Source organism: Ambystoma mexicanum, chromosome 2p, assembly GCF_040938575.1.
Source record: "Ambystoma mexicanum isolate Mex_15411 chromosome 2p, UKY_AmexF1_1, whole genome shotgun sequence".
NCBI classification, from domain to species: Eukaryota; Metazoa; Chordata; class Amphibia; order Caudata; family Ambystomatidae; genus Ambystoma; species Ambystoma mexicanum.
Genome location: NC_090923.1, coordinates 1,010,250,649 through 1,010,264,018, shown reverse-complemented (window position 1 = coordinate 1,010,264,018; position 13,370 = coordinate 1,010,250,649). Strand labels below are relative to the sequence as shown.

The 13,370-nt window shown below is 48.2% G+C and overlaps 1 protein-coding gene across 2 annotated transcripts in view; it reads left to right on the top strand.

Moving 5' to 3' along the window:
- Positions 1-13,370, top strand: part of PCNX3 (pecanex 3) — a 1,956,057-nt gene that overhangs the window by 867,991 nt on the left and 1,074,696 nt on the right. For both annotated transcript variants that reach the window (XM_069644841.1, XM_069644840.1), the window contains 2 exons: positions 494-665; positions 1,519-1,629. In XM_069644841.1, the coding sequence (XP_069500942.1) occupies positions 494-665; positions 1,519-1,629 (283 nt within the window). The remainder of the gene's footprint in view (positions 1-493; positions 666-1,518; positions 1,630-13,370) is intronic.

The following is a 13,370-nucleotide window of genomic DNA, read 5'->3' as shown; positions in this document are numbered from 1 at the left end:
GAAAAGAGACAAAATTGGAGTTACCTAGATAGAAAGATAGAAGAGGTTGTAGTCTGGCATTGAGTTGACACATTCTCTGGTATTGTCTTCTGAATGCCATTTTCAATCCTTTGTATGATGGCTAAGACTGTAGAAGTTAATGTGATGTGTAACGTTTGATTTATTTTTCATACCTTTTTTCCCTTTGTCAAGACAGAAAAAACTAGATAGAATGTTTTCTGAATTGTTTACAAATTTATGTTTATCTCTTTATATTATTGCAGTTTAGTAGACTTTAAAGTAATCTGCAGCTTGGCTTATTGTATTGCTTAGTATCAAAGGCAGTTATATGATGAGGTTTGATGTAAGAAGACGTTTCATGTGACACGGTCAACAGTTCTTATAAGGAGCTCATTTGCGAGAACTCAGCTTGCACTACTTGAGTTGGGATCAAATGATCTGATCTGCAGGTGTATCAAAAGTGCCTGTGTTGATAACGCCTTTCTGTTTGCAGGGTCACAACTGGATCATAGCCTACAGCCGACCTGTATACTTCTGCATCTCCTGTGTCCTCATCTGGCTCTTCAACCTTTGTGGGCGGGCTGTCCCTTTCCCCCCATTCGCCTTCTATGGGGTCACCTTCTTCTCCTCTGACTTCTTTTTCGGTGCCCGCGATGTAGCCACTGGTGAGTAACTGGAAATCAATGTACAATGCTTTGTACAACATTTTTATGAAGAGTTCATGTGCATAATTACAACAGCATGCTTTCTTGTTTCCTAGCACTCCGTAATGGGGTTGGTTAGATCATGCCGGGCTTGTTGAGCTGAGTATTTAGTGAGACCTGTTCCATTTCTCACAAATCCCACATGGAGTTTGTGGGTGCTGCTGAAGTTGCAAGGGTCTTATTTTATGAAGGCCATTGCATGTTTTTCAGGAATTCCATGCTCCTGGATTTAATGGTGCTTATATCTGGGGCCTGTGCAATTTCCTTGGGTTCCAAAGATGGCATTAAGATGTACAGATCAGATAGAGATCCTGTGTTTCATTCCTGTCATATGACAGACTTCAAACCTCCAAAGAAGGGTATAAATAAGAAGTATGTCAATGATTTTCCTCTGATTTGTAGGCCGGGAAAGCTCCCCTACCCCTCCATATTGAAGTTATGGGATTGCTCTTGCAGATGATACTCTTAATACCTTCAAATGTCCCTTCTATCAGCACTTCATGATGTGGGCTTTGGGAGCTTTACTACATGTACAAGACATGAGATCTTACCTGTACCCCAACATCGGTCTAATAGAGGCTATGGTTCCTATCTTGTACATGTATCACCTCTTCTCACTCCACCATGGTACCAGATGCTGTGATTTGACTCTAGCATGGTATTAGTAGCAGATGTCCTTTATTCTTTGGGGATGTACCAGCTCTCAGTAATACAGCATAGTTCTCAGAAGAACTGTTAATGCGATGCTGCCTCATATAGTGATTTGCATCTGTTTTACATTGTTATCTTTGACTTTGTTCTCCTTTTCTTTTAGTTTTTATTCTTTGCTTCCCAGCCATATTTCTATTTGGGCTCCTACCCCAAGTGAATACGTGTGTAATGTATCTTCTGGAACAGCTGGATATGCATGTTCTTGGTGGCACAGGTAAGGATACCGGATGTGCTCCTGAGAAACCTTTTGAATGTTGTTTTACAGAACGTTCATGAAATGTTTTTCCATCCCTGGCCTGATCTAGCAATTCTCTAGCTATGAAATGTACCAATGTCGAGTTTTTTTTTTTGGTTGGTTCTATGCTTCTGTCAATAGTATTGTCCTATTTGAAATAAGCTTTTCTGATGCTTGTGAATCTGCTTAGAATCGCATGCTGTGCATATAATCCGACATCTATGGGGAAATCGCGGCATATTGCATCTTTTTTCAAAGCTCGAAAAGGGACGTCGACATGGGCTTGACTGTAACACTATCTAATGTGACATGTAGTGTACCCGAAATCTCTCACTTGTCGAGGTCTCACCAGATTGTTTTTATTACACCTAGGTAGTTGGTTGCACATAATGCAGAGCTCGTATTGCTGTTTCCATTTATCGATAATTCCACTGTTGTTCGGTGGTTCCTTTCCCCTCGACGACTACTCGGCGGCTGTTGATGCCTGGTCCTGTTTGCCAACGTTCCACGTGGGCTGCTCAGCGACTGTTTATGATGTGGCCTTCGCCTTCCGGCCCGGCCTTCACAATAGGTAGAGTGGGGCCCTGTTTGTATTTTCTCCTCTGAGAATGCCTTTCTTTGACCCCTTCTCTTCCCTTACTCTTGTTCTGGCTGCCGCTTCCCTCTGCTATGGAGAGGACTCCCTTTAAATTTTGCCCTTCTTGCAACAGACGATGGAATCGGCGTCTCCCTCTTGACCATGACGAGTGCTCATGTAAAGCCTGTTAGCTCTTTCAGCCTAAAATCCTGAAAAACAGGCGTACGAAACGGTGGGTGGCCTACATCATGCAGGCTGAAAGTCATTCACCCACCGGTGCCGTTGCTTCAGACAAGGAATCTGCTGGCAGCCGCAGCTCCGATTCGGAGGCCGTTGATGTTATTGTGGAGCCTTCATGCTTCCAAGTGTCCGTCCCCGACAGGCATGCCGCCAGCAGTGATATGGGAAAGTCATATCTCACCGACAGGGAGACACTCCCACCACATGATTCCAAGCACACAACCCCCAAACTCTCCCCGGCGGACCCGACGGGGAAAGGTTTTCATGCCTCGCGGTTTGGCACCCTTTGCGCAACCGCCTAAGCAAGGTGTTAAATCTCCTTCTGTAGCAAGTGCTCCCTCTAAATCTTCAACTTTCCGATGTAGCATCGGAAGACGCGGCCGCACCGAAAGACGCGCAGAAACGTGTCCAATCGGCGAAAACACTCCCAAGATTCGCAAGAAGCTTTCTAAGGCTACGCCTCCCATTTTTCACCCCAGGAAAGCCCCTTCTTTGCCTGAGGGCTATTCTCGGGCCTCCTCTCCTCTTTCTAGGGCGCTACATTATGACCCAGCTCCTCCTGCCAGATCTTTTCTCCCTGCAGATGCTTCAGACTCTTCTGAATGGACCAGGGACAGGTTTGAGGCCTGTATGAACAAAATGGACGAGTTTATTAACTTGTCAGGCCAATTCGAGGACATTTTGAAGAGGCATATGGATTGCAGAAATTAAATCACTTGAAGGGCCACAAGCGGGGAGGCTTGTGAGGGGCAAAGCTGTAAGCAACTCTGCAAGGTTAACCAAAACAAGTCTCAACTGAGAACAAGTAAGGCTACACCAGAAGAGGTAAGTCCTCTTAACTTCACAGTACCTTTGGTTAGAATTAATGGTGCCAGCTTGATCCTGTTCCTGTACAGCTCTGCAGATCCTGGTGTTCCTGGCCTCAGTCGTGGGGACAAGAGGGAGGACTTCGGGAACTCCTGCACTGAAATGGGAAGGTCGGTGGCAGTAATGGGCAAACTTCAATTCAGCAGCACTTCGCGGTTTCAGCTCCTTGTGTCTACAGAAAATAGCAACACTGCGGTTCTCGGATACCACTTCAGACTTTCCTCGCATCTGGGGTCCAGCACTCTGGTGAGGTGGCTCAGGCTTGGTCAGTCCTGCTTCAGGGAAGTCCGGAGGATCGTCCTGGTGGTCGGGTCCGACTTAATAGCAATCCTCTAGATTTGCTGTTCCTCTCCCTGCACTTTGGTTCCAGCAGCAACAGCAGTGGAAGTACAGCCAGCTCCAAGAGGATGTCCAAACAAGTTCATTTTGGGGTTGATTGATCCCACCAACCCAAGGGGAGAAGTTGTCCTTGTAAGGCATCTCTAGTCTAAGCAAATTTGGAGCTTCGGCATAGCAGCCGAGGCTTCACCGGGCAAACCAACGGTCCAGGAGTTGCAGCAGGCGTCGCTTCAAAGTTCTTCTTTGGATTCCTTAGTCCAGTGGTCGACTCTGCCTTCCAAGCCAAAAAGCCTGGCCTTTTATGCAGGTTTCTCCCATTCATTCCAGCGTAGCGGTCAATCACATAGCAGGGTGGCTGTCCTACAAGGACAGCTAGCCGGCCAATCACCTATGGGTGCATTCCTGTAACCATGGGGATTAAGCACTGGGAGTTTCGGGCACCTCCCTCACTTCCTGCCCCTGCCAGACACGCTGGAGCCAGAGGCGGGCTTCACTCGTTAATCCCGCCAAAGACCGAACAACTAAAGGGACCAAACCTGATCTGGCACGCAGAGTAAATCTCAAGAAGGACCTTTCCAACAAGAAATGGCGAAACAAGAAGACTGTGGCCATTTTGACAAAATGGACACCCATCTGTGTCTTGCTGCAATTGCATCCCGTGGTAAAAACACACAATGGTAGTTAAAAGTAAACCACTGCCACCAGCCAATAATTGTAGAAAGGGTAACATAAAATGTTACATGAGAAAATAGACAAAGGGGATACTAACTAACCCCTCCAGCACCCTATTGTAAGATGGTGTGTGCCGGGTCTAGAAAGTTACTAAATGTAAGTAAAGTCAATTTCACTTCACTGCTCTTGGAAACAGTAGTTTCACCAAGAGAAGGTATTTAAACCGTGGGGAAATCCAAGAGACTTCCCTGTGCCACTGCACTGAAGGTACTTGGTGTCACTATGTAAGGATGATGCCTATGGAGTTTGTCAGACTCCAAAGTCAATAGAAACACAGAGTAAAATCACAGAAAAAATACATGAGAAAGTGGGAAAAAGTCTCTCTCCAGGTTAGAGATTAAAAGTCCTAAAGTCGAGTAAAAAGAGCTGGCGGTCTTTAAGGTATAGAGGAATTAGCACATTTCTGAGAATTCTCCCTAACATCCTCCACAAATGTTTTTGAAAAATGGCTTCCAAAATGTGCAATTTACTGTCCAAACCCACAGCAATATGACATAAAAAGCATTACGTTTTACATACTAATGGTGGTACATTATTCTTACGTGTGCGTTTGTATTTTACAGCAGCTTGTAATAAAGAAATTCATTATATAGATAACCAGTAAAGATGGAAAAATATAATTTTGTCATGTTACTAGCATTCAACATGCAACTACGTGCCAGGTCACTCGTCTGGTCGGGTGTGCAGCATGCCTTCATTTAGCAGGGAAGATGAGTGCTTGCGCGGAGATGTATTGCCTTTCCAATATGAATCCACGCAGGGTCAGAGTCTCCCGCACTGTGTGAGAGTTATGGTTTAGAACAGGAACCATAATGCATTTGTGGCATAAATACAAATGTCAGAAATGTGTAGTTCAGGTCAGGATTTGTGGATTTCCACTCCAGACAATGTGGGACACGAATGCATGCCGACATGGGCAGATTACGGCCTACATATTGCTACATAAAAATACACAGGCATGTGATTTCATGTTGAAAGAATGGAAAGAGGCACGTAGCACAGTTCCTTTCACCCATCGGGCTCGGCTCTGCCCGAGATTAGCATAAATTCGGCCCTGGCACAGGGCAGGCCCAGTTGAAGCAGAAGGGCTCGAGACTGTTCTTGAAGCCATCCTGCCCGGTCTCTGTTTTCACCCCCCGGCCGCCTGTTGTGCACAAAATGCTTGGGTGTGGGCCTGTTTTTTGGCTAATGCTGCACTGTTTGCCAACACTGTACGGCGGTGACTCGCCCACTTAGCAGTTTAGTAGAGAGCTACCCGTCACCATGTCAGGTGTCTGGATTCCCACAATCATGTAAACTGCAGGCCACATTATCAAGAATAGGAAATTCAGCCCGTCAAATAAGTTCCTCTCCCACACCTCCCTACTCTCCCTTCATTACATTGTTGCTGAATTGGAAGATAACAAAAGGGCATGGACTTCCACCTCTGCATGAAGTGTAAGAATACATAGAAAATATGATGTTACAAAGAAGAAAGGCGGGTACCAAGGACCTCCAGAAGGTGTAGCACTGATGCTGTCAGTGTTGCATTGACACCATTTGCAAGGATCTAGGTGATCTAAGTTAACCATCTTGTAAGTGTTGTGAGCACCGAACAACAATTAACAGGCTGGACTGGCCTTTAGGGCAATAGGCCCATGACCAAGCCAAAAACACAAAATGCTAATGTGTGGGCCAGTTTGATGAGTTCATTCACTCTGCGGCTAGTAGTTTTGACCAGTGTGGCACAATTTACATCATACGTTATAACCAAAAATTCTCCCTTGGTTACTATTCATACAGTGTCACAAAAGGGAATTGATAGCCATTTGCAACTGTGTGGGCCACTTTTTCATTGTCTCCCTCCCACTCGACCCAATTAGCGCTTGGGTGGGAGTGGACTCTAGGAGCCAGAGGCCCAGCATTCCGATTCGGAATGCAGGGCCTCTTAGAGTCCCAAGCATCGCAGAGGTCTCACTGGATAGATAACCCAGCCCCACACCGCCAGGGCTCTCCCCTCCTGAGCTGGTCCTCCTCTGGATTCCAGATGCAGGGCCTCCTAGAGTCCCAAGCAGCCCAGCAGTCGCACTGGATACCCCAGCCCCACACTGCCAGGACTCTCTCGTCCTAGGCTGGTCCTCCTCTGGACTCCTGTCCTGGACTGGGCCTGCTGGAAGCAACCCTCTGCCCGGAGCACTAGTAGTTCCGGCCCGCGGCCCACCCTGCCTTCACCAGGATTCCTGGTGAAGGCCGGGTGGGCCACAGGCACAAATAAGCAGGCAAGCGACTGCGTCTCGCAGTCTGCGAGATGTAGGCTGACTCGCTGAGCGCCATGAAAAGTTAAGTAAACTCTTAGTCTTCATCATGCCGCATGAAGGCTAAGAGTTTACATAACTATAGTAACACTTACCTTAGTAGTGTTGGTGACGGTTAGGTGCACGTGAAGTGGTGGGCCTGGTTCTGGGCAGCTCAGAGTCCTCCTTACTCCCGTTTAAAGAAGTCGACCAGACCAGACACACACAAAGCAACAAGAAAATGAACAAGAAGGTGAGGCACACGTGTGTGGCCATGACCCGACCCCACCAGCATTTGGATTGTCATTGCCTGGCAAATGGCCAATGACAATCCATTAAACTACCTGTTGCTGTGGTGCTAGCCTCAGTAGCCTGCCATAGGTCCTGTGGATTGGTGCACTGTTTGCGCACAATTATAATAGTGTGGGGCCACCCCGCCTGCGCCCTGGCTGCCTCCTGGATTGAGGATGAGTTACATAGATTGTTGGGAGCTACAAACTCCATGCAATCTACAATGGGCAAAAGCTGCGTAAAACGGGACACACCCCGCTCTGAAGGGTGGTACGACACCGTGGCAGCAGGCGCAGGCAAGCACATTGCTCCTTGACTCAACATTGCAGAGCAGCAGATTAATTGACAGATGTGAGGAGCTAGGAAGACGCATGAAGCCATCATGCCCAGCAGTCGGGATGGCCTTGCGAACGGTAACCCGGTGACTGGCTACATAGTGAGGGATCTGGAACAGCATGTTTGAACCCTCTTATCGGAGAGGAAGACAAGTCTGTCTTATGTCCAAATCAGAGCCCCCAGAAACTGTGACTTGTCTGGGGACCAGACTTGATTTCTTCTCATTGATAGAGACTCCCAGGCTGAATAGGAGGATCTACTGTCGCCTGGGCATTCGCTAGGCACGTTCCGTACAAGTCCTCTGTTATGAGCCAGTCGTCGAGGTAGGGATACATGGCGAAGGAGTGGCTTCACAGGTGAACCGCCGCTACCACCTGGACCTTTGTAAAGACCCTTGGGGCTGAGGCAATGCCGAAGGGGAGAACTTTGAATCGATAGTGTGTTTCCTCTATCATGAACCTGAGGAACTTTCTGTACGCTGGCAACATTGAAATATGAAAGTATGAATCTTTCATATCCAATGTGGTCATGAAGTCCCCCTACCGCAGCAGTGGGATTACCTCCTTAAGAGTTGTCATCCTGAACGTTTGTAGCTTGACATACTTGTTCGCAGGATGCAGATCTGAAACAGGGTGCATGTTTAGATCCTTTTTGGGTACAAGGAAGTACACTGAATAAATACCCTTGTTTACCTGGAGATGAGAGACGACTTCGATGGCGCCCTTTTCCAGCAGGACATTTACCTCTTCCAACAGGAGGCACAGGTCATCTGAAGGCCGTCGTCTGCTTCTGGGTGAATAGTAGAGGGGTGGCCGGAGGAACTCTATGCAGTACCCGTGGGCTACGGTCTTGAGTACCCACTGATCTGATGTGATCCCCTCCCATGCGTGGGCAAACAATGTTAGACATCCCCCAACTGGGGAAGTGTGGGAGGGGACACATACTGTTGAGTCACTTGGAGGCAGGGGTCGGGGAGCCTCTGGAAGCAGAGTTTCTGCCCCTGCCTTTTCCCTGACGAAAGCCTCTTTGGTGGGATTGAGTCATACTGTGCAGAGAAGGATTCCCGGCGAAAGGACTGCGAGCGTAGGAGTTGCCGCGCTGGACCAAGGGTGTAGCCGAGATTTGGCTGAGTGACTTCAGGGCCTCGTGCTCCTTATTAGATGTCTGCAGAGCGTCATCAACCGCTTTCCCGAAGAGGTTGGCTTCCTCCACTGGCTTATTGATCAAAGAAGCCTGAGGATCTGGTTTGAACCCGGAATTCTTCAGCCAGGTGTGGCATTTGAGCAGGGTTGCCTGCGCAAGGACAATCCCTGCAGTTTCGGCAGAGTCCAAGGTGTTTTTGAGGATATTCTGGGTGACTTGTCTGCCCTCTGCGATCACCGCCAAAAGGCAGGTGCAAGTGGTTTCTGGGACATCCTGAAGGCGTCCTGGACAAGGCCCCATTGACCGTCACTATGGCTCGCTAGCAGCATGGTGGTGTTGGCAATCCTGATGGAATACGCCTCCAAGGTGGTAATATGCTTGCCATGGGTGTACAATGTTTTGCAGTCGTCAGGAGGGAATTCTGATGAGGACAGCAGTACCCTCACCCTCTTACGAGTAGTGGTGACGACCAGAGAGTCCGGGATGGAGCCGGACAGAAAATGTTCTCCAAACAGGGGTTTACCGCACATGTGAGTGGTGGTGTGAGAAATGAGGGGGCTAGGTGCTTCTTGGTGGCATTCTACAAAGGAATGGCTTGGCTGACCGGGGTCTTTTCCTTAAGAATATCCTCCACGAAGTCCGAATCATAGGCGGCTTTGTGCGTGGGCATTTTGAAGTGATCAGCAGCTTTCTTCATAAAGTTGTTGAACATCATCTGCTCATGTGCCTCATGCAGAAGTGGCTCTCGAGCCAATGGTGTCAGGCTTGCAGCCAGTGGGACGATCTAGTGGTTGTCTCAGTAGCCCTTGTTCAGTCTCTGCAGTGGTGGTCAACGGAAAACCTTGTTCAGGGGAAAACATTCACCACCCCCGCAGTAGAGGCCACTCTCATCACGCATCTTTGTCAGGGCGGGAGGGCTCACCTCCTTCAACAGACAGCGCGCGGCATGTGGTCCCCATCAGTAGCGTCCAATCACATCAATCTGTTGGAGCTGCTTGCAGTGTTTAAAAGCCCCGAGCACCTTCAAAGCACACCTTCAGGGGAAGACAGTTCTGGTCCTTACAGACAGTACCACGCCATGTACTACCTGAATAAACAGGGGGGCACTCACTCTCTAGGGCTATCCATATTATCACAGAACATCTGGAAGTGGGCACTCAAACACAACCTGTTCCTCCTCTCACAGCATTTTCCAGTAGAACACAATCCTCTGGCAGACATGCTCAGCAGAGATTTCCCCACCTACCTGTAGAGCACAAGTGGAGGTTACAAGAGCACATTCTACTCAACGTCTTTACAGAATGGGATTTGCCAGAGATTGACTTGTTCGCAACTCTGGAGAACGCCCAATTGCCCACATTACGCCTCCAGCTACCCACATAAACGGTCCAAATGGCACGGTCTCTGGATAGCATGGTCCGGGAGATTGGCCTATGCTTTTCCCCTGATTCCCCTTCCCAACAGGATAGTGCACACAATGCACCAGTAACACGTCACAATGATCCTTGTGGCTCCAATGTGGACCTGACAGCCTTGGTTCTCCCATCTCATGGAAATGTCAGTCTCCCCAGGAAGCTGCCATGCCTGTACAACATGCTGTCTCACGACCAGGGAGAGATACTGCATCCGTGCTCCAAAACACTCAACTTAGCAGATTGACTCCTGAAGTCATAGAGTTTGGGCACTTTCACTTCCCTCAGTGATGCATGAACATACTTGGGGAATCTCGAAAACCCAACACCAGGCATTGCTACTTCAACAGGTGGTAGCGCTTTATCTGGTGCAATACTAAAAACGTAATTCAAATGGAATGCGTCCTTCCATGTATTCCTCTTCTTTTGATATTATCTTCTAGCTCCACCTGCTTCTGAAAAAAATGTTTGGCAGAGGGCACTGTGAGTCGATGTGGTCAACTCAATGTCCCTCGTGGGCCTCCATCTCATAGTCTACGTCATCGCCAGTATATATAGCACGCGCAGCGCCCGTTGGCTTCAGATCCGTTCTTCCACAATAGCTAACGCTTTGAGAAATTACGGCACACCTCAGTTTTCTTGTGAGAAAATGTGTTACTCGAGTAAGATGGCCTTGTCTTCGACACCATCAATCCCAAAGACTGGGTTAAAAAAATGCCACAACTGAGGCGCCAAGATGTCCCTCACCTATCCTTATCGTGTCTCTTTGGTGTCTTGGTGTGGAGCACAGGATGGCGGACTGTGTGTCAAAGAGCGTAAAGGGAAATTGCCAGCGGGTAGGTCCCATACTAAATACCCATCGATGACTCCATCGAAGAAAAGATTGTTCGATGAGTCGAGAGGAGACTCTCCTCAAAGGAAGAGATCAAAAAAGCATTCTTGCTCCAGGAGCGGGTCACATTATTCCTTGTCTTCTTCGAAGAAGGTCAAGAAAAGTCACTATTGATCGCCTTATTAGTCTTCATCAGATTTCTCTCCGGAGAGAATCGTAACCTTCCCAACCAAGTCCTCGACTCCAGCCAAGTGGGAAGAATTCAGGCAGGAAATGCTAAACATTTTCCAAAAGGAGGCCCCGACCCCCCCAAAAGCGTTTGAGAGAGACCAGGCTCCTGTGGTGCCATCAAAAGCCGACAAACGTAAGATCTCGACACAATGGAAAATCGTATCATTGAGTCGTGGGTCAAGCCCTTCGAGGGTGCCAAAATCGATGAAGAAATTGTCGTTGACGCCATTAGCGTCAAGACCGTCAACGCCACTGTCAAAGTCGCTGACACCATCAATGCCTGTGCCCTTTAAACCTTCGACTACTACAAAACAAGTACAAAAATCCTACAAGCTTCTGCCAAAAAGGATATTTCCAAGTCCTTACCCTCCGTTTATGAGGAGTACGAGCCATCCGACCACGACACGCCACCTTTTGTGTTGGAGTTTGGCACTCCTAACGTTCCAGAAAGCCTGATTTCAGAGTAGTCCAGGTTAAAAGACTTGTATGACAATCTTCAAACTGCTAGTGGTGTTGACACATCACCGGAACTTGAATTTGGAAAGCTAGACCCAGCAGACCATGCTGATACCTCTTATAGGCACCTTGTGAGCAGAGACATAGATTTTCTGGTATGGGGCAGGCCGGCTCCACCATTTGAGCAGGACGACCTGATGGACATTCTGGATAAAGGGCCACAAAAGGATCCCGTTCTTCGTTTTCATGTCCAACTCCAAAAAGGGTTATGGTAAATTGGGAGGTTCCTGAATCAAGTCCAGCAATTTATAAAAACCTATGTCAAGTACCCTACAACAGAAAGCCTGGTAGTTCAGGCAGCGACAGCTACTTCTAAACAGGCTGTTTACCCACCAGACAGGGATGATAAGCGTTTCAATACTTGGGCTACAAAGGTATTTTCTGCTGGGAGCATGGCCCTCAAATCTGCGCCTTAGCAAAATTTACATTCACCCTTTGGGACTGTGTAGCTATGGCGGCTGACCATATTACAGAAACGGAAGCGAGAGACGGCTTCCTGAATATTGTAAGAGGCGGTAAGAAGGCTGGACTTGGCTGATAGCATCAGCAGAGCCATGGCGGAAAACAGAGTGATACGCAGATTTGCGTGATTGAGGAAGTCTGGGTTTCCAATGGACATGCAATCCAGACTCCTTAACATGCCCTTTCATGGCACTCAGATGTTAGGCAGCAAGGCTGACGAAAGCCTAGATAAGCTGCAAATCTCAAAGGCGGCGGCCAAATCCCTTGGTGCCGCCGTCAGACAGCCACAACCATCTCAACCCAGTCGATCATCTTGGCGGGGTACGTCCTTTAGTTTCTACTCCTCAGTTTGAAGAGCGAGAGGACTGGCTTGTCAAAGGTGCCAAAGAAGATACCCTCCTGGTGGACAAGGGAGAGGTGCAAAGTCAGCCCAAGCAACGGCTACTTTTTTTATCAGCCGCTGCTTCAGCTACCTCAAAACCTCTCTGAGGCCTTAACCCATAAGACCACGGTTGGAGGCAGACTCTCACTGCATCTGCAAGAATGGCGAGGCATTACTTCAGATGCTTGGGCATTGGAAACAGTAGCCCAGGATTAATGCCTCCCCTTTCTAAAGAGGCCTCAGGACCATCCACCGGGGAGCCACTCATTCAAAATTCCGGACCTGTTCCTTTTGCAGGAAATGTTAATCCTTTTAACTCTCCCTATTTCCTGATACCCAAGAAGGACAAAGGATTGAGACGCATCTTGGACTTAAGACGCTTGAAGAATTTCCTCAGTAAGGACAAGTTCAGGATGGTCACACTTTTTCAGATCCTTCAGGCCCTCCTGCTCTAAGATTGGATGATATCATTGGACCTTCAGGATACTTACTTTCATGTGCCTATCCATCACAAGCACAGAAAGTACTTGAGGTTTACTGTTGGCGGTTCTCATTAACAGTTTAAAATTCTGTCATTCGGGCTGACCTCCGCCCCAAGGGTTTTCACTAAGCTGATGACGGTGGTGGCAGCGAGTCTCGGGTGAGGGGGGGATTCACGTCTACCCCTGCTCAACAACTGGCTGATCAGGGCTCGTTCTCCCGAACAGGCCCTGGAGCATCTCGGCATAACCTGCTACTCTCTCCACAGACTGGGCTTCTCCCTCAATTACAAGAAGTCCCACATGATAACATCTCAAAGACTCCAGTTCATCAGAGCATTCTTGGATGCATCCTTGGGAAAAGCATCCACCAGAGATGAGGGCTCAACACATTCTGCCGATGGTCACCAAATTCCAGAGTGCCAAGCATCTTCTGGCCTTCGATTTTCTGAGGTTGCTCGGCCGCATGGCATCCTATATTTCCCTAGTGCCACAGGCTCACCTGAGAATGAGATCCCTTCAATGGGCTCACACAACAGTGGTCCCAATTCTCAGGCAGGATGACAGAACTCCTTCAGATGCCAGACAGGGTCGCACAGGATCTCCTG